The 22541-nt window shown below is 45.0% G+C and overlaps 5 protein-coding genes; 2 read left to right on the top strand and 3 right to left on the bottom strand.

Moving 5' to 3' along the window:
* The first annotated feature begins 11726 nt into the window (after positions 1 to 11726).
* On the top strand, positions 11727 to 13235 carry GSTUM_00007371001 (uncharacterized protein). XM_002839367.2 has 5 exons: positions 11727 to 12029; positions 12099 to 12146; positions 12224 to 12361; positions 12442 to 12525; positions 12611 to 13235. Exons 1-5 carry the CDS (start codon positions 11877 to 11879, stop codon positions 12707 to 12709), a joined length of 522 nt encoding a protein of 173 aa, XP_002839413.1. The 5' UTR covers positions 11727 to 11876; the 3' UTR covers positions 12710 to 13235.
* Positions 13236 to 13751: 516 nt separating this feature from the next.
* GSTUM_00007370001 (uncharacterized protein) lies at positions 13752 to 14179 on the bottom strand. XM_002839366.2 has 1 exon: positions 13752 to 14179. Exon 1 carries the CDS (start codon positions 14118 to 14120, stop codon positions 13773 to 13775), a length of 348 nt encoding a protein of 115 aa, XP_002839412.1. The 5' UTR covers positions 14121 to 14179; the 3' UTR covers positions 13752 to 13772.
* Positions 14180 to 16968: 2789 nt separating this feature from the next.
* Positions 16969 to 18300, bottom strand: GSTUM_00007368001 (uncharacterized protein; the record flags this gene model as incomplete). XM_002839365.2 has 2 exons in its annotated part: positions 16969 to 17702; positions 17759 to 18300. One exon carries the CDS (start codon positions 18298 to 18300, stop codon positions 18112 to 18114), a length of 189 nt encoding a protein of 62 aa, XP_002839411.1. The 3' UTR covers positions 16969 to 17702; positions 17759 to 18111.
* Positions 18301 to 18314: 14 nt separating this feature from the next.
* On the top strand, positions 18315 to 19231 carry GSTUM_00007367001 (uncharacterized protein). XM_002839364.2 has 2 exons: positions 18315 to 18456; positions 18513 to 19231. The coding sequence occupies exons 1-2, from the start codon at positions 18411 to 18413 to the stop codon at positions 19085 to 19087; spliced, it is 621 nt and encodes a 206-aa protein (XP_002839410.1). The 5' UTR covers positions 18315 to 18410; the 3' UTR covers positions 19088 to 19231.
* A 13-nt stretch (positions 19232 to 19244) lies between these two features.
* On the bottom strand, positions 19245 to 22303 carry GSTUM_00007366001 (uncharacterized protein). XM_002839363.2 has 2 exons: positions 21638 to 22303; positions 19245 to 21559 (listed from the first exon to the last, which is right to left on the bottom strand). Exon 2 carries the CDS (start codon positions 21352 to 21354, stop codon positions 19810 to 19812), a length of 1545 nt encoding a protein of 514 aa, XP_002839409.1. The 5' UTR covers positions 21355 to 21559; positions 21638 to 22303; the 3' UTR covers positions 19245 to 19809.
* Between the last annotated feature and the right edge of the window lie 238 nt (positions 22304 to 22541).

Genomic DNA, 22541 nt, shown 5'->3' with positions numbered 1-22541 from the left:
ATTGGCATCACGAAGCACTCGATTGATCGTTCTGATAGAAACATGTGTAGCATACCTGTTACACAACTCCAAACGGCTCATCACACTATCATTCTTGGCGGCGTGTATTATGGTACATGTTTCTCAGTGACTGAGGAGTGTAGGTCTTCCAGATTGGAAGGCATTCTCAATTGATCCTCGCTTACATGCTCTCACTAGAAAGTTCCGTACTGTCAACCAGGGGTGACCGATTAGATATACTACAGTAGATATGGTCTGAAGAGTGTAGAAAAAGGCAATAATCATGCCCTTTTCGACATTTGTGAACTCTCAGTATGCTGTTTTAGGCTTATATCAGGATCGATAGACTCTTTGTAGAGGCATTGTGAGCTTTGTTTAGATGGTAGTATAATGTAAGCGGTAATGTATATGTGATATTTCTTCTAAGTAGTGGCATTTATTCTCACTTAGCACTGCTGACTAAGCTTTCGCCAAGACTTATGTCTAGTGACCGTATCTTCCAGTTGATCTACTTTGTGCAATTCTTCATTATTGATCTTTTCAATAATCAATTGTGTGATTTGATTGCCTTTCTAGACTTTGTAATCTTGATTTACCTAGTTGACCAAAACCACTTTGATTTCATCTGTATAGTTAGTGTTGATTACTCCAGCATTGGTCATGAGTCGATGTCTGACTGCTAGACCGCTATGGAGTGCTATCCATCCATAAATGCATCCTGGTAATCCAATAGCTATTTCTGTCGCTATAATTGCCTGCCTATTAGCTGGAATTTTGGTCCTCTTATTGGCATATAGGTTGTGTCCTGCTGCCCTTTTGGAACCCTTATTAGGCACCTTTACTTCTTAATCCAGTTTCTGTATTCAGACTTCTTAGTCTTGCTGTATTTCAGCAAAGTTTGCTTGCAAAGATACCTCTTCTACTTCTCAAATTGATATTGAGTAGACCACTAGTAAACTGCTGAGATGTTGTGTTGCACAGTGTTCGCCAGTGAAGGTCATCTTGTTCTCATTCTAGTTGATCATCAGATTGTGTCTTCGTAACCATAGCATCCCTAAGACTATCTCATGGTTCTTGAGATCTGCTATCTAGAACATTGCCGTTTCCTCATGGCTGTCAATATCTATAGGTACTTCCACTTTATAGGTTATAGGATCCTTTGTACTTAGCTTTCCATCCGCTAAGTAGACCTGTCATTCTTTTTTTGATTTCTTAGTGTAAAGGCCATATTTGTCGCAGATTTTCTTGTCTATGAAATCTTCAGTGCGCTGTAAGTCGAGCATTGCATATAATGTCATTTCTTCATATTCTTTGTTGTATATCTTCATCTTTGATCATCATATGATCTCTGTCTTCTTCTTCTTATTGTTTGTGTAGTGCCATATAGTAGTTTGCTCACTTGTTGAGTCTTGGCAATCATCTCACAGATGTTTCTCTTCTTCTGAAATTGGAAGTAATCATTTCCCGCCTCTTTGATTTCTTCATATCCATTGTCGAGTCGACTCTGACACTCCCATATCCTATGTACTACTTTTTCGCATCTTAAGCGGAGTTTTCCATTGATCCTTCTCGCATATTCTTCCTTGGATAGGTTTAAAGCTGGTCCTGTCCTTGCTTTGTCCAATTCCATTAGCACACCTTGTGACAATGCATTGCTCCTGCTTCAAGTTGCTTGTGGTCAGAATGTCCTATCCACCCTCCTGGATAATTCTACCATAATGTGCACAATGGTATTCTCTGTGTTGTTTCAAACCATTGCTAGTCTGCTTTTCTTATCGACAGCCCATCTTGTGAACCTTTCCAATGTTGTAAAGACTAAATTGAAAATTTCCCATGCTACTTGTAGTCGTTCACTACAGTTCCTTAATAGGATAATGTAGAGGGTGGTATCGTTGATTTCCACCTCATATTCCTGTAGTTGACATTCATTTCAGTATGCTGAAAATGTTTGCTTTTCTTATTGGAGTTTTTACAACTTTCTCCTTACCATTTCTTTGGCGTTGGCATCAACAAGTTTTTTGAATAGGGTTGCCTTGAATTCGTAATAGGGAACCCAGTCCCTCCCTCTGCTTCAGTCTATCTTGGAAGGATAAAATCCATTGTCCAATGAGTCCCCTTAATAGTGATTTCACATAGGAAATTATAATATCATCAAGTGGTTCTCTGTATCCTTTGACCATGAAATATCCTTCGCATTGTACTAGGAATATTTGTAGTTTGTCTTAAACTCCTTCTTACGTATCTGATTTCTTCACGTTAGACCTTTGGACATTTCGTTGTCCTATCATCATATTTCATATTGCAGTAATGAATAACTGAAACTGGCTTTCTGTCATGCCTAAGACTTGGGTTCCTGGTACCAGAGTGGCTGGAATAGGTCACGTCAGTACTGCTGATCCAGACATTCTTCTTGGTCGTGGGGTTCCTGCAGGTGAGTTATGGACTGGTGATCTGTTTTCTGGTGTTACTGGACCTGCTGCCTTTGAGGGCTCTGCTGAAATATGATCTAGAGTGTCACTAAATTCCCCTATATTCAGGTTTTGATCATTGATGATGATATCTTCTTCTCTATCTGGGTTGACAGAAGCCATCTTGTATTGTTAGGTGTCACTTTTGGTGATGTTTTGTAATGTAATGATCTCCCTTCAGATGGTTTGTTCTTGGTGATGAGGAATTATACTTCTCTTCTTCTTTCTTCTTCTTGCCTTACAATAGCACTAGGCCTTTGTCTATGTTACTGATAGTACAAGACCTTTGTCTTCTATTGAGAATGCATATCATAAGTTTTCTCTAACTCTCCTTCTTGAAGATTATTCTTATTATAGTAGCAATAAAGATAGTAATAGTGATAAAGAGTATAAAGGTGTTTTATATTCATTAAAGTAATAAGTAGGGAAAGTACTTAAAACAAAGCAAGAAGAACTCATCCTCCTCAGCCGTACTGGCCTCCTTATATAGGATTCTTTCCGTCCCAAGTCGAGAAATCCAAAGTGGTCACATGCGTGAAGCCAAATTATAACAACTTAATCATATGACCAAAGCAGTCACATGTGCAAATCCTATGATCTCGTAGCAAAGTCATGTGCAAAAACTCATAAACCAATCATAACATAATAAACAAGTCATATGACCCAAAGTGTTCACATGCGTAAAACCCATGATCACATAATAAGGTCATGTCTGAAACATATATTGTATGAGCAAGGCATATCTGCAAGGCATACTTTCAAGGCACAGTCCCCAGGTGCACATCTTCTGAGTCATAATCGAGTTATGTACAAAACATAACAAATCATAACCTAAGCAAGTCATATGACTACAAGTGGTTATAGGTGCGAAACAATAATATACTTATGCCTCATAATCATCAGTTATGTGAAAACCTTTTCCATACCAAGCTACATTCGTGACAGAAAGTTGAATTTTCTACTATCTCTGCAGATACAACCTGCAGATGAAACTGATCATTTTATTGATAAGGAAAACAACTGGGCTGAACTCAGTTCAATTTGAGAAGTAGGCTATTAGTCAAATGAATCTAAAGATCTGATAATTACTATTAGGAACGGCATAGTTTCCGAATTAGCAAAATAGTAATAACTGAAGAAGGTATAGTGGCTTTTAGGATCTCCAGGTATTCGTACCAATAGAAAAATACTTGATGTTGTGAGTTACAACCAGAGAGGTACATAGTTTGTATAATTGATAGATGTAGTCTGTCAATACTCAGATGCAAAACATAAATATTGAAGTGCCTGCTAAGCTTTTACACATTATCAAGCAATAGAGAAGAGATTTTAACAAGATAATATTGTTCTTATGATACTATTGTACTTTACCTACTTCTTAGTACTCTTAGTAGTTATAAAAAAAGACTAGTATATTTTAAGCCTTCCTCAACAACCTTCTTCCTCCGAAACAAATCTCAATTGTCCTTGGCAACTCAGAGTCTATACATGTTGTCTGTTAGGAATACCAGATATTGATACCTAGGAACCACCCTAAGTTGGGTAACCCCACTCAGAATCAGAATCACCAGTCTCCAACACCCCCCTCCCGCTCTCTTACAGGGCCTGCAGGTTATCATACATATCAATCTTAGCTGCGTCCTGTGACTATAATGCTACAGAATTTAAGGTGCAAGAATAGCACTGTATACATTACTGCTGTCTCTTCAACCAGGTCCTACTCTTAGGATATATTGGAAGGGACCTTCGGCTAGGTCTGGAAAGTAGAACTGAGTATATCTGTCAACTACCCAGAGAGTTACTAGGCTTCAAATATGTGATGTCAAGGGAATAGGCTGTAAGTAATGGGACATTTTTGCATAAGGACATCGTATCAAATTGTAAAAGATCTCAACGAGAAATCAATACATTTGCACCCACTCTACAATAACCAGAAGAGTCAAGATCTCCGAGAAATACTACAACATAAGCCAATAGACTTCAGGGAGTGTTACAACTGAGTTTAGGAATGTACTGAGATTGCGGAACTGAATTGCAATACTGGAATGGTGATTGAAACACTCTTACCCAGAGCAAACAAGAGTTACTAACCGAGGAATTATATGTCAATCTAGTAGAATAGCTTCCTACAAATTAGTAGGCAGTCCTCTAGAAGATATCTTTTGGTTGGATATGGAGTTATAGAAGTTTGAAGTCAGGCAACTCAGGAAGGTTGCAATTATAACTACCTCTGCAGATATAACCCGTTGATGAAAATGATCATTTCATTAATAATGGCCACAATTGGTGCCAACTCAGTTCAAATTGAAAACTAGGCTATAAGTCTAAAGACTCTGATGATCAGATAATTACTATTGGAAACAACATAGTTCCTAGTTAGCAAATATTATAATTACCGAAGAGGGTGTCATGATTTTCAGGGTCTCCCAGTATTCGCACCTTTGAAGAATACTCAACATTACAAGTTATAATCAGAGAAGTACATAGTTGTATAATAGATAGATATAGTCTACAAATACTCAGATATGGAATATAAATATCAAAGTGCCTCTCAAGCTTTTAGACATTATCAAGTAACAGATAAGAGACTATAACACTATAATATTGTTTTCAAGATTCTATTCTACTTAACCTACTTGCTTCACTCTTAGTAATTATAAATAAAATGAGTGAAATCCGAGTCTTTCTAGACAATATCCGTCTACAGAAACGAATCTTGGTTGGCCTAGACAACTCTGAGGTCTATCAGGTTGTTTCTGCCTAACATTGTCTCCACCTAACACCAGGGTTGTTCTTTGGCTGGTATCCTACTGTTGAGCAGCATTCCCTCTGCTAAAACATCCACTGCTTGCATCTGGTACTATGATACCAGTTCTTGGCTTGCATACCATGATATTGTCCTATTTCCCAGGTTCAGCATGCTAGAGGCATTGGCCTTCAGTCCACTGACTAGCTACTCACTTCGGGAGCTGCTTTATACATACCAGTTTAGCAACAGTAGGCCAAGATTTACTTTCCTTTATTGTTTTTTGGTAGTTTATACGTAGAGTTTTTACTTATACTTTCCTGCCCAGCTTGTTTGATTTCCTTTCTGTTACCTACATGCAGTTAGTAGAAGGGTTTTCTTTTGGGCTAGAAATCTTCTTGAGTATCTGGTTAGCTTTTAGGCGAGATCCTATCATGTTCAAGCTGTGAGGTCTGCAGACAGGACACCTGTGTTGATTGTCCTTGTAATTTGTATGGTTGGGCCCATATTATGAAGTCTTAGAGGTATGGATTTTCTCTTGGTCCGAGGAGGATATGGTTTTGTTTACTCTATAACTAGCACTGTATGCAGTTTTCTTGTACCTTAAGAACAAATCATATGATGATAATAAAAATAAAAAAAGACCTCCTGTACAAACTCCTCACCTAACTGTTTAAGTTCTTTCCTATACTACGAGTTGAATCTTTAGTTTTATCTATACACAAATATCTCCTGCAACACTACATGAGAAAGAGGTCTCACTGATCGGAAAAAGATGAGACTAAGATAATACTGTTAGGCATTATCAAAGGTGGTAACAAAGACGAGGAAGTCTTAGAGCTATTGTGTTATCAAAGAGGTAAAGTCATTACTAGTTGAAAAGCTAACATAGTCAGAGTAGGATCGTTACAGTAATATCTAAATTTACTACTTAATATTACTTTATTACTTAATCATGTTGTAGCTTTATCACATCACTCTAAGTAGTATAAGTATTCAGGCTACCATTATAACTATTTATTAAGTTAATAAGGAGTATAAAAATACTAAACAGAATTTGAACAGATAATTTTAAAATAAAAAGAACAGAAAAAGAGTTAAGGTAGGTACAAAATACCAAGAAAAAAAGAATAAAGTAAATTGAATTTAATTCTTTACATAATTATATAAAAGTATATTTTAAAAAAAGGTTTATAGGTATTTAAACCTATAAAGATATGTCTTAAAATTAATAATTATAGAAATAATTTAAAGCAACATACTAAATTGAGAAAAGAGGCTTAAATAGTATAAATTAAAGTATGATAATACAACTATAATATCTCTTCTCTCATCTTATGATAAGCTATAAAGTGACTTTAAGCCATAATATTTGATATTAAGCCACTAAGTAAGATTGAACCAAAATGTTATATTAAGCTGGCAGGTATTCTAAAGCAGTGTCCATGACTACAAACAAGCAAGTAATCAAGGGCTATAGTAACTGGCTACAATTATGATATAAGTACTCAAAAACCTCTTGAAACTATTAATATTGAAGTACAGTAGACCGATTAATACTAACTATCTTTCCATAAACATTCAACTTGAATCACCCTTAAAATGGTATATAAGTTAGTGAAAAGACTTAATCAAATGGAATTATCTAGGAACCAAATAGCTGTTTTGAAAAATATAGAAAAGATATGATATCATACTTACTCCATTATGACAAAGGGGTAAACATGTAATTATACAGGCTATAAACCAATCTCTTCCAGTATAGGTAGGAGAGTTACAGTATAGTAGAAAGATGAAGAAATAAGTAACTCCATATCTTACTACAGTATTTTCAAATATTGAGGCTATTATCAATCACCTAATAAGGCTGAATGTATATGTGAAGGATAACATGTTAACCGAACAGGAGACATTAAGAGCTTCCAAGTATTTGCAACTTGTACAAATGGAGGAATGTGTCTCTGAATGAGTACTATAAAAAAAAACCCCCCCTTTTGATCCTTGGAGGCGCCAGGGTGGCAGAAAACCCCGTACTCGGGTATGGACAGGGATTCGATGTGTCAAAAGCTTCCTACTTTGCCTGATATCAAACCAAGCCCATTATTCTATTTCTCACGAGGGTATGATGGTTCGGCCTCTAGAATTTCCTAGCTGTCGGGCCATTCTCATCGATGCCTGAGCACAACAGTCACACCTCGCTGTCCCTGATCTTGATGATCCGGATACCTTGAACTCTGAGCCTAGTGCGACTATGCTCAACTTTCCCTATTGGGCGCTATCGTGCACTTGCAAGGGCGCATTTTCATTGCAGATGTGGCTTGATTTTGTGTGACGCTCACCACTCCACATATACCACATCTGCTAAGAATGGTTTTCAGCTTCGATCATTCATTCTTTTATAGGTAGCTCCTATTGAACGCCTTCTCGAGTAGAGGCGTTTCTGTTTTCCGGTTTACGAAGTCTTGACGAACAAACTTTTGGTTCTCTCACCGATCCTATCACGAATTACTTTGGAGTGCTTGAGATATGATGATTTCAATGCATTGATACTCGAGTATGCTTACTCATGAGTCAACTGCAAGGTTTCCATGCATGTGGATGCACCTAAAGATCCCGCACACCTGAGAGGGTCCCCCTTATTTGAAGCAAGTTATAGTACTCGTAGCAGGACACGGAATGCCCGTGTTTTGCGAACAAAGTGTCCCGAAAATTCGCATCAACACCCGTCACCAAGTGACGCTGGCAGATCCGTAGGCTGTAAAATCATAAGGTCTCATAACAGCCCCCACCTGAGCGGAAATTTGGCGACACCGCCGCGCCAACCTTTTCCCTTGCCTCACTCCCACCTGTTGTCCCCCAGTATCTGCAAGGGGCGAGGGTCGCCAATGATCGGTATACAAGGGTCTGGATGGATGTTAGTGGTCGAAGATGCGATAAGGTAACCCCTCATGTCATCCCAGTTTTTTTTTCTATGCAGCAGGCATTGCGGTTTCTGGGTGTCGACATTTTGAGCTAACTTGGGAGGGAGAATCCATCGTGTCTGAGACAACGCCGCAACCTATTATCATGGAAAGAAGGGATACCACCCTGCCTATAAGGGCACTTCTGGGCCTAAAAGCCAGCTGGATGTCGAGAAAACCAACGAACATTCTAGAGACCTTTACTAGATCAGGTTAAAGCATGGTGTGTTTGAGAAAGAAAGATTTTTTCAAGATTTCAAAAATCACAATACATGGCTGTCACCCTTTGCTATCCAATGCCGTGGCTATTGTTTTTTTTGGTGGAGCCTGGCCGGGGTTGGGTAGCTTGACTCTGGGGTCCCGGTTTTCTGTTGAGGGAGTCGTTGAGCCATGTTGGCAGCTTTCGCACAGACCTCGAACTTCACAGTTTGGCTCGGGAGGGGCTTATTGAGGCTTGAGATCTGTGTATACTTGTACTCGAGCACCGTACTCGAGTAACGGTAATCCCTTGGGTTTCGAGCCCATGTTGCCAACTTGAACAATGTCCACTCTTCCCGTTTTGGCCCAAGATCCGACTGGTCCGTCCTGAGCTGTGGCCCCCCCCGCCTATAAGACAAACGCCGAGTGACGCATTGTGAGAACTGATACGGGAAGGAAGGCCACTCTGCGGAGGTAGTTCGTTGGGTCCTGGGGTCGCCAGCTTGGGGCGCCCCTAGGAGCCCACGGGGGGTTGGTGCGAAGCACTCCTGAAGGTCCTAGCAGGTTCCCTCGAGGCTGTAGAGGCATAACCCTCCTCAACTCAACCAGGGGCAGCGCGTCAAGCCCGGGAAATAGTATCTGAGAGACGGGGAAGCGATTAGTGCTATCTGCTTTCTAAGAGTAGTGGTTAAGGCTCAATATTAGGGCAAGGCAGCAAGGTAACTCTCCACAGCAGGAAATCGAAAGCGCCTATCGTGTCGGCTGTTACTGATCAGCTGGTCCAGTACCGTATGACATCTGCCGTGAGGCGATTCGTTCCCGCGCACACTCAATATAATATACTAGTACATCTACTAGCTTTCAGATCCTAATGCTAGAATGTTGGTGTCAAGGATCCTATTGGTGGATCATCTGGAGCACCGCAGCCCCCCTACTCCCCTCCACCATTAGCAATGCTGATGGCTCTATTCGCAGATCACCGGTGCTAAGATCCCAGTCTTGACTTCCGGGATCAGACCTGGAGCATGTACTCGAGTACCCGACGCCGAGGTGTCATATTAGATACTCTACATGGTGGCTCCTTGCAGCACATTGATGGTGATAGAACGTTTGATATTAAGCATCCGCTACAGCTTGCCATCTTTCATTCTACACACGTTTGCATACACGACAGATGAGACACACTAAATGTTTCCCGGAAACAATGTGTTCCTTTAGATACTAGTAGACCTACCGGCGGTTTAGAAGGTGGAACCTCTCGCAAATCCGCAAAGTTAGGAATTTTCGGGAAACGGGAAATGACCTTTGGTTCTTTCATTTTTTTCGTAAGTAATTCCGGATACTTGCCTACGGGATTTCGGAATTCGAAGCCTCGCCACATTGCAAAAGTAGCGGTATTGTATGCGAAGACCCTCAGCAATTGGGCCCAGGAGCATTAGGAAGTAGGGAGGCTCACTACTTGTACATCCAGGTCCCCACTGAGGCCAGAAGTGTGATTAGCAAAGTATCACCGAATGGGCTCGCCTCAAGATATATCTATCATTTTTGATGATGTCACTCTTTCCTCTGGGGCCGTACGGTTTATCCATTCTCCTGCGCTCGAAAGGAGCCGATTCAAAGACATCCACATTAACGGTATGAACTAGATTCTACCCATAGCTGAGAGGGTAGGCTACGGCTAAACGTGCGCAATACGGCATCGTGGCATAAACTCTTGTCGCCTCAATAGCGAATATCAGATTTCCGCTTCTAGAAGCTGATGGGTTGCCAATCTCCCACTTCATTTGAAAGACCCCCCTTCTATCATACCGGTATTTCGGGCATTCTGCCGAAGCAACTTATCATTCCGAGCAGATTCAACGATCACCCCTGGAGAGAAACATTAATCGTTCAAACAGGGCGATTCAAGAACAGCGATCCGCATTTCGAATAGTTGGCCAAGCACGGTGCAGGTCAGAAGGCAATACCGGCATTCGTTTAGTTAAGATCGTCGTCGATCAGCATCCGAGGGGTCAAATTGGGTACGAGGCACAGCAGAAACGATGCTTGAGCAGAATTCCAGAAGAAAGACCAAGTTCTCTAGTTCAAAATGACCTTTCGACCCTTCACCGCCCTAGTTCCGGCCTCGTAAACTACCGGTAGGAATGGCGAGTGGTTTGCTACTGGTACGATAACTTATTGCTCGTTTGAGATGCCTGTCGGACCACTCGTAGTTATGCAGCACCGTACAGCTGCTGTACTATACAGTACAAATGCAAGGCGACAAGATCAAGGCTGTACTGCACTGCACTGTACTGTATAGGTATTCGTACAGTACAACAACTATGGGTAGGAATATTATGCGGAGCGGTAGGACCGCGACAAACCGACCAGAAGGAATACTAGCTTGAATACCGGCAATATTTCTGCTGAGCGGAGTGGCCCATTATACCCACGGGTAAGTCTGTCCTATGCACTGGCAACGCACCGCATCATCTTTATCAAACGGTCAAGGGTAAATGGTTAACCATTCATTCAGCCATACGGGTCTTTTGATGCAACTGACAAACAACCATGAAGATAATAACTACTCGAGTATGTGCTTCGGTGCATACGAGTAGTTGAATCATACATAGACCAAGTGGTGACATGGCCTAGTAATGTGGTTGATATGATACGAGTAGTTCAATACTGGGGTACCGGTTTACCCGCAGGGACTGACTGACTTGCCCTAGGAATAATAGCAACAGTGGCAACTTATAAACAATTTCTGCTGCACTCGCATATCCAGCCCTACAGTACGCCATCTTTGTCTTCACCCTATGAATTACGACATAAGAAAAAGCATCTATCATAATAATTATGTATCCAAGTGTCCCTTTCTGCCATCAACCCAGTCTGGCCTAGGATTCTAACCTGCAACTTAATTTGTTCCATGGACGGAACAAAACAAAAATTCTGGAGGCGCGGGTATAACTTCACTTTCCAGGCGCAAAAAGTACGGTACAGTACCTTGCATGAACAGTACCGTACTCGTACGGTACTCTACTCAAGAGATCTTCATCCCCTCGACTGCCAAGTTTCCGTAGTGCTCGAGTGGAACAGGGCTGAAAAAATTTAAGGCGGCCGGCTCGAAAAAGTCCTGGTTGGCTTGGTTGTGTTCGCCCCACTTACTGGTACAGGTATCATAGTCGTGGATGGATGGCACCCCAAAACGATCGACAATTTGAGCACAAGTAGGTCGTCACAACTCCGACTACCACCGCACTCGTATCATACCCGACTACGAGTACAAAATACATAAGGGGTCCGCCGCGGAGAGAGGGTGGGGTTATTTCTCGCTTTTTTTTTTTTTTTTTTTTAATAAAGCCGCATTGCACTTCAAAGTTCAGTCTTTATTTTCGTTTCTTTTTTTTTTTTCGGACTCTCTCTTTCTTGTGCGCTGAATTTGATAAACCAACTTTTCTATCAACGGTTTCAATCCGAGAAAGCAGGAAAGAATCGAACCTCAGATCACTCGCTACTATGGATTACACTACACCTTCGCCTATACCCTACAGAGAGGAGAATTTAATGACATATCGCATGTCCGCTGAAGGTATTGAATGGGAGGTTCTTCAGGACTGCATCAATTCATTCCTAGGCCCTGAGGCATCCGCCAGTCTGGAGCGGACTCAGGTACTTTTCAACTCTACCATAGCTGTTTCTTCTCCTTCTTCTACGGATCCTAGGCTTACCTCAATTAAGGACGGCGAGGACGTATACTGGGTGACCGCCACGAGGCCATTCCTGCCCGTAGGTTTCCCCCGTCTATTCATTCACTCACCCCATTCTATCAAAATTAGCGGCGAACTAACACTCGACGAGAACAGAGCCAAATCAACGACCTGAAAGCCTTTTCAGCGGAATTTCTCGAAGACCGAGATGCAGCAGCGTCAAAACACCGACGACCAAGTCACCATCCAAGGAATCGGGGCATGAGGAGACAGAAGCAGGCTACCAGCCCAATTGTATTGAGCACCCCGCACCCGTTTTGCACTCTACAGTACCACCACCATGGGAAAAAACTAACGCAATTCACCACTACTAGCACGTCCAACTGGTCCTTCCATCGCTGCATCAGAATGCATACTTGATGATTCCTCCTCCTTCCTCTTCTCCTGCCTCTTCGAATGTATTAACCCCCCCAACCCCGAGTAAACCCAGAGGAATGGTGGGAAAGGGAAGAGATGAGTATTGACCAAGTAACTTTTACTTAGCATTGCCGAAACTGTCAGAATCGTCCACCTCACTCCCCTCATCACGATCATCATCCTCACTCTTCAGCAGCATCAAGTCAAGCAGGAACGCTCGCCTAATTAATCCACCTACATCCTCCCCCCTTTTTCCGGTTCCGCGGAAAAAAGGAAGCCTGTACAGGTTTTTTTGTCCAATTTCCCCATCTCAACCACTTTGTCCTCCCGTTCGGTTTGTTTGCGTAGCGTAGGGATCAGTTGTTTGGATTTTCTTTTTTCCTCCCATTTTTCTTCCCTTTTTTTTGTTTTTGTTGGAGGGGGGGAACCAAACACAAATCTCTTTAAATTATTTACAATACCATCATACTTTGCTTTTTTTTTTCCCTTCTTCTCTCATCTTACAAGTAGATACAATAGTTTCATCTCGCTTTAGCGCTGCCGCAAATTTGTTTACCTGATTCAATTTGACTTTGGTTTCATTTGGTCCGATAGGATTGGATTGTATTGGTCTTTCCCATTACAGTATTGTCATACTCGAGTACATTAAATTTCCTTGTTTTTTTTTTTTTTGCCTTCCTTCCTTCCTTCCTTCCTCCCCCATATGTGGAAGAAGAAGAAGCAAGTGGTAATTACAATTACATCCTATGAATACAATCCATCCCGTAACACCCATGCGCACAATCGCAATGCAACGCAGGCACTCTACCTGTATGATACTCATCCACTACCGGTACTCTAGTACTCGTACTCGTAGCAGTTTCAAGAAACAGAGCGACAAGTATCACTCAAGTATCAGAATTTCCAAGAAATGAAACAGGGTCCCTCCTCCTCCTCCTCCCCTCTCATGTCCATCCGCGCAACATTCCAGACACGGTAGGACAAAAAAAAAAAAAGCCAGCTACGAGCAAGCAACAGCAACGAAAAGGACGGCTGAGGATAATTCTCAAGAAAACCGTCAAGACCGAGAAAGGAAGGAAAGAACCCAGGCTCAATAACTACGGTAATTATCGTAAACTCGTACCAAAGTACAGTACTACTACCCCTCTAAACTCCGACAATGGATATATGATACACAATTCAGCACTTTCCCTTTTTTTCTTTCTTCTTTTCTTTTCTTCTTTTCTTTTCTTTTCTTTTCTTTTCTTTTCTTTTCTTTTCTTTTCTTACCCTTCCATGCGGTAACCAGTTACGAGTACTCGTACCCTACTGTATCTCCGGTCGGCCGGTTGCTTGAGCCTCGCTCACCCGAGAGCACAAAGTGAGTACCGGTACTGTACGATACGATACCGGTAGGTAGATAGGTAGGAGGTTCTACAAAGTGTACTCCAGGTTGCAGGCGAGAGAAGCTTACGTAATGACTTGCGAACAAGATTATTGGTGCACCCGCCCGCCTCCCCCGGTCCAATTGGACGTTGTCGGGTGAGTGTTCCTTTCTTTCTTTCTTTTTTTTTTCCCTTTCATCCCCTTCTTGCCGGTTCTTTTTGTGGGGCTGTGACTTTTTTTTTTCTTTTCTTTTTTTGTTCCGCGGATACATTACCTGGCAACTGTATAACTCATAGGTTTGTCAGATGGGTGGATAGGTTTCTTCCTTCCTTCCTTCCTTTCTTTCATTCTTTCTTTCATCCTTTCTTTCTTCTTCGACGCCTTGCAACGCCCGGCGGGGCAGGCGAGAGGGGGGGAGTTATATAAGTACTGCTGCCCCCGGACTTGTCTTGATAGGAGTCGAGTTATCGTGCAGTATCGTAGCTGCCTACTTTAGTGATGCGGTGTCTCTCTTTTTTCCCTGTGTTGGCAGTCGCCTGCAGGCAGGCAAAGCAGGGCAGCCGGGGAGGATTTTTTTTTTTGCGCGTGGAGTTTCATTGGCTGGCTGGCTGGTTTGGGGGAGTTTCGAGGGACCGAACCGACCCGGGATGACTGTGATGATGAGGATGGGAGTTAGGTACCGTATGATTATGGGAAGTTGCCCCGTTATGCATCGCATGCTTCAGGTAGGAATTGTTGTGCGAGTATTATACTTTTTTTTTTTTTTTTTGGTGGTAGAGACTCGCTTTGCATGGTGAGGCTTGGGGGGGGGGGCGGTATTGATTTTGGGTTATGCTTGACGTGCTGAGTTGGCGGTAGTGATTGAGTCATTCGAGGGGTTAGTATTGTCAATGAGGTTGAAAGCTTTTACAAAAGTGATTTTGTTTTTGGGGGGAGAAGCATGACTGAGCTGGTCCAATCCTAAAGAGTGTGCTAGTAAGTACCATACTATCATACTTCTACCAAATACCGTAATCTACGATAGATGGATGGTACACAGCACCAAAAAAATGTGGAAAATAAAAAAGAGGAATAATTCTAAATCGTATCCTCCCCACTACTATACCCCTCCCTCCTAATCCCCCTCACCCCCTCGTCCCCGACCACAAGCGCATCTAAATTCGCAATATCCCCCCACCCACAGTTACCATCAGCACCTGGCGGACTAGCCCCAATCACCGTACCCTCCTCCTCCTCTCCCTCTCCTGTACCATCTGGCGGCCCAAAAACCCTAACGCCCCCCACCTCTGCAACTTTGTACCCCCGATGGCCGCAATTCCACCCCCCGCCGCAAGACCCCAGCCCACCGAGGACCTTCTCGATCTCGGTCTCGAAGTCCGCGCCTGGGACGATTTCCTCTGCCTCCATCTCCCCCGCGTCGACGACACGGAAGATGGGGAATATGCGGACTGTGCGGTGCGGTTCAGGCGTTATGCTTAGCGGTAGGAGGGTGCGGAGTTCGCGGGGGTAGAGGAATTTGATCAGTAGGGATTTCGGGAAACACATATAGGGATTTATAGAGGGTGTGTGGTTTGTTGATGCCAAGGGCGTGTGGCGGGAGGGGGGGCTGAAGGTAAGTTTGGGGGCCCAGTGGGTTGTGTAGGACTGGTTTGATTAGTGAATTGTAGACCGAGTGATTTGTGGAGAAGCAAGGAAGGGATGCATATGATACCTTGATAACGTCCTCTCCGACTCCACACCTCGTCATAAAAGCCTGCAAGAGTTCCATCCCTTCCTCCACAGACCCAACGATAAAAGTCCTCCGCCCTTCCTGCTCCCCGGAGAACGAAAGCGGCAACTTCTTCGGTGCAACCATCCACCACCCATCCCTCCCAATCTCCCTTCCGTCCTCCTCCCCTTCACCCCGCTTACTATTCCCACCACCAAACGGCTCCGCATAATTAACGTAAACCTTCTTCTCGCTCGTCTTCTTCCTCTGCATTGGTCCGTGGGGAGGAATGACCAGCTGATCGTCTGTCGAATGCCAACTAAGCGTCCGCATGTCCTCCTCCGACACCAAGTCCTTGATCGCCCCGTCGGGCGAGACCTCGACTTCCCAGCTGAGCGAGGAGATCACACGCTTTCGCTCGGTCTGGGCGAACACGTCGAAGCAGGTCGTCGAAAAGGTGCCGCCTGAGAAGACTTTGTACTTGCCGTCGGGGCGGCACTCCCAGACGTGCTGGGTCAGGGTCGGGGAAGCTTCGTCGTCGCCATTGCCGCTGCTGCTAGGGCTTCTGTACAGGGAGAAGGGACTCCAAGGTGGGAGCGGGGCATACGCAATCTCGCCCGTCGGGGTAAAGTCTAGTGCTGGAGCTGATTCCCTTGACTTGTCGGGGGCGTACCTGAAGGCTTTTGGGGCTGAGGGGCCTGCGGGGGGCACGTCTTCCGGGTCTTTGGGCGGGTAAAAGTATGCTGCTGGGAAGGACGCGTTGAATAAGGTAATGCTAATTGACGTCGGGGCTGGTACGTGGAAGTGTATTTCTGGCGGCTGCAACTCGTACTTTCTCAAGTTCGCCGAGGGGGTGAGCTTTGGAGATGCAAAGTTTAGGTATTTGTTTATAGTATCACTCTCCATTGGCGTTGAGTCACTCGGATCCGGTGTGTATAACGTTCCTGGTGGATGTGTTGGCCAAATAGCATCAAAGCTCATTGATAGCTCCTCCACGGTAGGTGGGTAATTGAATATAATGTGCAAGCCCGGCTTTAACACAACTATGTACTCCTCTGGCGAGGATATCAAATCCCCTTCGAACGTTGACATGGTTATGTCCCGTTCCGTGCCTTCGGGAGGTGGAAATAGCGTGGTGAGTGATCTCAAGAGATTCTATAGTACTTTAGCATAGTGCTTTTTCTTTGGGCATTCCGTAAATAGCGCTGGCACGCACATCATATGTCTCTACCATTGCCAGTGGCAAGTGAGCTATTTGCATAGTCCCTTTTTTCTGAGCCTTAATCATAGACAATCCCGGAGCTTTCTCTTTGCGTGTGGAAGAATTTCCCTAACAGAGCAAAAACTTGCCAACTCAGTACTCCATCTGATAACGGCTGTCAACGAAATCCCAAATGTACAAACCTCGTCTCGGCTCTCCCTAAAATTCCCACTTGAGCGAGTTTCGGTAGAGTGATTCTCCAAAGAAGTACTATTCAAAAAGTGCATCAGTTCCTGGGGGCCCATAGCTCTAAACTCCTTTTCAGCCATCTTGAAGCACTGGTGTGGGGTGTTGGAGCAAATAACTTCCAACAAAAGAACTCAAAGTGATATCTAGCCTTTCAGTAAGAATCCAGCACTAGAGGGATCTCGGTTTGTATCTAAGCGGCCTCCATGACGCAGAAGGCCGGAGGAATGTAACAGCGGCTTGGCATTACTTGCCGTTTTCAATAGTATCCGGAGATCTTGGCGTTTCCTAGGCCCAAAACGTGCCAAGATTTTCAGATACTTTTGAAAACGGCAAGTATCATAATCCTTGCCTTGAATAACAGCTACCAGCCTTTACCGCACAATACCCATTCAGGCGCGGCATAAAGCCTTTCTTCTGAAGCCTCATATTGGCTTGCTTAGAGCTAGAGCTTGACATCCATTTCGAAAGAGCCGTGAGTGCTTGGATTTCTCGGGGATTGCGTCTCTCGCTCCGGGTTCAATTTCCAGAAGTCCACTTTGGCCCTTCTGGTTAAAAGAACGAGCGTGGCCCTCTTAAGTGGTGGTCGGGAAAAAGAAACCCCCAGAGAAACTCCCGCACTAACGACCTTTCAGAAATCGATTACACTCGAGCACCGGTATATGTATGATGACAATGTTTTGGTGCTAATGTATGATCTTGAAGGAGTCTAATTATCATCAGCTTAACTTAGAAATCGTAGTTTCCAACATACGAGCACAGCTACAATAACTCCTTCCTTGAAGATATATTTCCAAGACTTGATTGAATAGATCGTGCAGTGGTTCGCCGTGACAATATTTTCCAGGTGGAGTATCGTATACCCCTTCAAATCATGCCTCCGAGGCGTACGGCTGAGCAACAACTTGATCGCGTACTGGTACTATATGTATGACCATCGAACAAATAGCATCCATGAGCTCGATATTCTGAGGAAATCTGCCCCCGAAGGAGGGAGTGGGCGAGTGGCTTGTCTCGAAGATTAGGATGCGCGATGGGGATAATCAAGGTTTGAGGTTAAATTATGTAGGTTGCAATATGATATCGTAGGGGATCAAGGGGTAGGGTTTACTGAGAAATGAATTTAAGCATGGAAAGAAATGAGAGCCAAGGCCAGGTCGGGGATTTTTTCGAGGTTACGTATTGGTACGGCACTCGAGTAGGTCTCGAGCGGGAGTTACGCCAAGCCGCCAGGGTAAAACCCCCGAAGGGGCAAACACGCTGCTTGCTTCCGGAGAGAGGGAGAGAAGTTAGCATCGTACCGGTAGTCTACCACCACCACCCCCACTACCACCAACTGTCATACCCACCTCTCCATTGAACAAACAAACAAACCCTCCACCGACAACCAACCACCAAAGACCAAAATGGCAACCGCCATGGACGCCATCATTTCCTATGATTCTCTCCCCTGTAATCCCCTCTCACCCAACCCCCCAACCAATAACCAAAAAGCTAACAAACCCCAGACATTGACACCCCCCCCACGGACTCCGAGCTAGAATCCATCAACAAACAAATAACCTCCGAACTCTCTGCAGACCATAAGACGACTCCACACCCACGCCTCCCGCCACTCGTGGAGTCAAACTTCCGCCCAGCAACGCAAGCTGAACTCGACAGGATTGCGGCCGGCAAGCCGTGGGTCGGCGGCATCGACGTGAGCCGGTACGAGCCGGCAGCGGAGGCCTCGTGCTCTGCGCTCGCAGCTGCGTATGCCTCCGCCGTCCACGTGGAGGCACGCCTGGAAAACCTAACGCTACTGAACGAGTTCGGGAAGAATGCGTGGCTCGTGCACAATTCGCAGTTGGAGGCACTGCTGAAGGGGCTGGAGGAGGAGTTGATGGAGCTGAAGACCGAGTGCGAGGTCGTCAACAAGGAACGGAAGGGCGTGCAGGTGGACGTGCGGCCCGAGTTGACCGCGCTAGAGGAGAGGTGGAAAAGGGGGATTGGGAGGGTGTTGGAGGTCGAGGCTGGGGCTGAGGCGGTCCGGCAGGAGATACTCAAGAGGAGGAGGGAGAAGGCTGAAGTTCTGGACAGTTGATTGCTCTCTTTTCTTTCTTTTTAAAAAGGGGGGAGCGGGGTTGTTGGATTTAGGTTTTGCTATAAATATGGGTCGGTTTCTCTGCTTCTGCTGTGTATTACTACTAGAACTGGATCTTATGCCATGGGTTTTCACAATTGCGGGTAGGTTAGTCGCGTTTTATTCGGTTTAATAATCAGGTAATATACTGATATCATATTAGGAATATAGTAACCATTTATCGCCCATGTTCTCTGTGCAAAAGACTCGACCGCACTGCACTGCAAGAGGGGGAAATGGCTTTCAATAATCATCCAACCAAGCGTAACAAGCAGCCCCACTATGCCCAAGATGAATGCTTAATAGACAACTTGTGCCTCCCTCCTTCGTGCCACCTCAGACACCCCCCACCTCTATAACTGCGAACTTTCCAAATGGACAGCAAAAAAAAAGAAAGCAGGGCAAGAATGGAACAAAGGGTAAAGAAGAAAGCCCCATTTTGCTAGTTTCGTTATAACCCTCTGTGTCACTGCTCTTCCCCCATCCATTCATTAATGCATGGGCATCAATCTCAAAGGAGAGAAACGAAAAGAAAAAAGAAAAAAGAAAGTGAGAAAGAATAGTTACAAGGAGACGGTAATAAGAGGAGGAAACACCAATAGCCTCTGACTACTCTAGAGTAGCAGTCTAAGCCAGATACTCACCATTTGAAGTGAAAAAAAACTTAAGAACCAATTATGCCCTTAGACTTCTACGGCTCTCCCCCTGCCAGCAGCCTCCTCCACAACATCCTTTCCTCCATCAAATCCGCCCGAGGGTCCAGGGCTTCCAACATTGGAGAGCGGGTCAACGCCCTCAGCTAACCTGGGGTCATTCCTTCGCATAATCTCTGCCACAGGCCCCAAGAGCCTCTGGAATCCATCCTTTCCTAAAGTCGCCACTTTCACCCTGGTTACTGCTCTAACGCTCGCAGCACGCGGGGCGTCATTCAATAGTGCAAGCTCCCCAAAATAATCGCCCTTTGTTAACCTATTGACCGGTTCGTGGGCACCGTGCTTGACCACCTCCGCTTCACCAGACTCGATGATGTAGAAGTTGTCGCCTGGATCACCCTGTTGAATAATGACATCTCCAGGATGGAACGTGAATGGCTCCAAAGCATCGGCAATCTTGGCGCGCTCGTATGGGACGAGGGAGGAAAGAATTGACACTTCCTCAAGGAATGCCTCGTACATTCTGCGTCTCTTAAATGTGTTTTCCATCAAGATCCGGCGGAATGTCACGCGGTCCAATGCCCACAGGATGTTCTGTGAAGTTGTAGATATGATGGTGGCAGCACGCGGAGCGTTGTACATCAATGCTAATTCACCGAAAGACCCTCCTGGGCCAATTGAGTTCACCTTTTTGCCCATACCATCGAGGCCGGGAAGCATACTGCCGGCACTATTGACGTAAACATCAAAAGAGCCTTTCTCGACCACGTAGAAAAAGTCACCGACATCTCCCTGAGTGATAACCCTGGTGCCTTTCCCGGGAATGGGTTTCTCCATGAGCGCGGAAAGGACTTGTCCGCTTTGGTCGTCATCCAAATGCATGAACAAAAAGTTTCCAGACACAGCTGTTTTCAAACGGCCGAGCTGTTCAGGGGTCTTCGGGTATACGGGGGGATTCCATTCCTCATTTGAGGATGATGGGACTAGTGACTCGGCGGAAACGGAGGTTCGTCGACCCATGTTGTAGTTGGATGGGAAATCGAGTGATGCAGAATTTGGAGAAAGGTGTATGGATGGGGAAAGGTGCGACGAGCCTGGGTGTGGAGGCTGATCATTACCAAAGGCAAATCTAGACCGAGGAGAGAATAGTGATTGGCCAGGTGATAGAGGTGGTGCAGCCAGGCTGGGATTCGAAATACTAGGACCTCCGAGAACGGCCGGTCTGAAGCTAGGGGTAGTTGGGCTCTGTCCAACGTCTTCATCTTCTTCTCTTATTGTTCCGGAAAAAGGGCTCTCGCGATTCCCATCTAAAGGGGGGCCACCGAGATTCACTACGGAGCCAGGGAAGAGGCTTTCACCGCCACCATATGCTGAGGAACTTGGCATTGCTCCGAAAGTATTTGAAGAGGAAAACCCAGAGTTATTTGAAGCAGATAGCAGGAATTCGACTCGCTGAGCTTCGAGGCGGCGATTGAAGAAGTTAGCACAGAACTGGAGAACGTCCGTGGGTTTGGATTTTAGTATCTCGCGGTTGAGTGCGTTGACTTCGTCGAGGTAAGCTTCCGGGAGTGACATTCCCCTATCCTGATCTTATGTGCTTGGGGGTGGTGGAGGGGTAGGAACAAACAAATTGAGTTGCTCTGGAGATGTCTGGAGAAGGTAATTCTTGGTTATTGAAAACCAAACTGTGAACCACAAAATCAGCTCTGGCCCGTCTAAAATAATAATGCGGACAAAGCAGTATGCAACCACCTTCTTACTTATATGTCACGGAGAGCCTCTAGGATTCGCACGCATGGTCAGTCAAACTTGCACAAACGCAGAGCGCAGCAAAGAGCAGAGACAAGCGGGAACCCACCAGGTGAGTAGCCAACGGACCGGGCCAGCGAAGAAGCAAAACAAAAATTTGAATTCTCTGCCCTCCCGTCCTTAGGGTAAAGTCAGTCTCAGGTTTGAGTCACGATTCTGCCTTGCAGTGACTCCAGTTCACTGGTCCTCTTTGTCCCGTGCCTAGGCCAAACAACAACCCTGCAGGAATCCTTCTGAAACAAATTGAAACCGGCGATAATTTTCTCCGGATCGCTCTTGAGGGTTTTCAAGTGAGAAAAATATCGCGTCACGAATGGAGACGGTTGAATAGAATATCTTTTGATAGTAAGAAGCGGTTGTTAGCTAGGCGGCAGGTAGCCGTGGACAGGGGAGACTAAGATGGGGCAAAAAAGCAGGAGTAGGCTAGAAGGAACATACAGATAATGCTAGTGAGCGAGCCAAACAGAATCAAGCAGTGCAGGCGGCTCCGCGTAATAGCTGAGCCTGTTCCTCGATTAGTACCCGCCAGACGCACGATATTGTCCGGGGCAAAAGGGCTCTACTAGAACAAAAAATGAGATGGCACTATGAACAAAGAGTGCAAGGCACAATAGTTGATGGCTGGCAAAGGTCTTTAGGTGCGCAAAGGATGAATGAAAAGTGGGGGGGGGGGCAGGGAAGAGGAGGGAGGTGAGAAGGGCAACCGGAGGTGGAGTGTGAAGAAAGAGTATGATACGATAGTGTCCTGTGAGCGTGAATGTGGAGTTTAGGGTGATGGTGCGAGGAGGAGGGGAAGGAGGGGAGGAATAGAGTGATGGGAGAAGCGAGGGAGGATCAATGGCGGGGAGGCAGGGAGGGGGGTCTGGGATGACGGAGGGAGCAAGCGTTAAGGGCGATTGGCGAGGGCCAGGCTAAGACAAAGCTGCCAGGAGTGTAACCCGGCAGGTGAATAG

This window comes from Tuber melanosporum (assembly GCF_000151645.1).
Source record: "Tuber melanosporum whole genome shotgun sequence assembly, scaffold_35, strain Mel28".
Classification (NCBI taxonomy): Eukaryota; Fungi; Ascomycota; class Pezizomycetes; order Pezizales; family Tuberaceae; genus Tuber; species Tuber melanosporum.
This window is presented reverse-complemented; position numbering and strand designations above follow the sequence as displayed.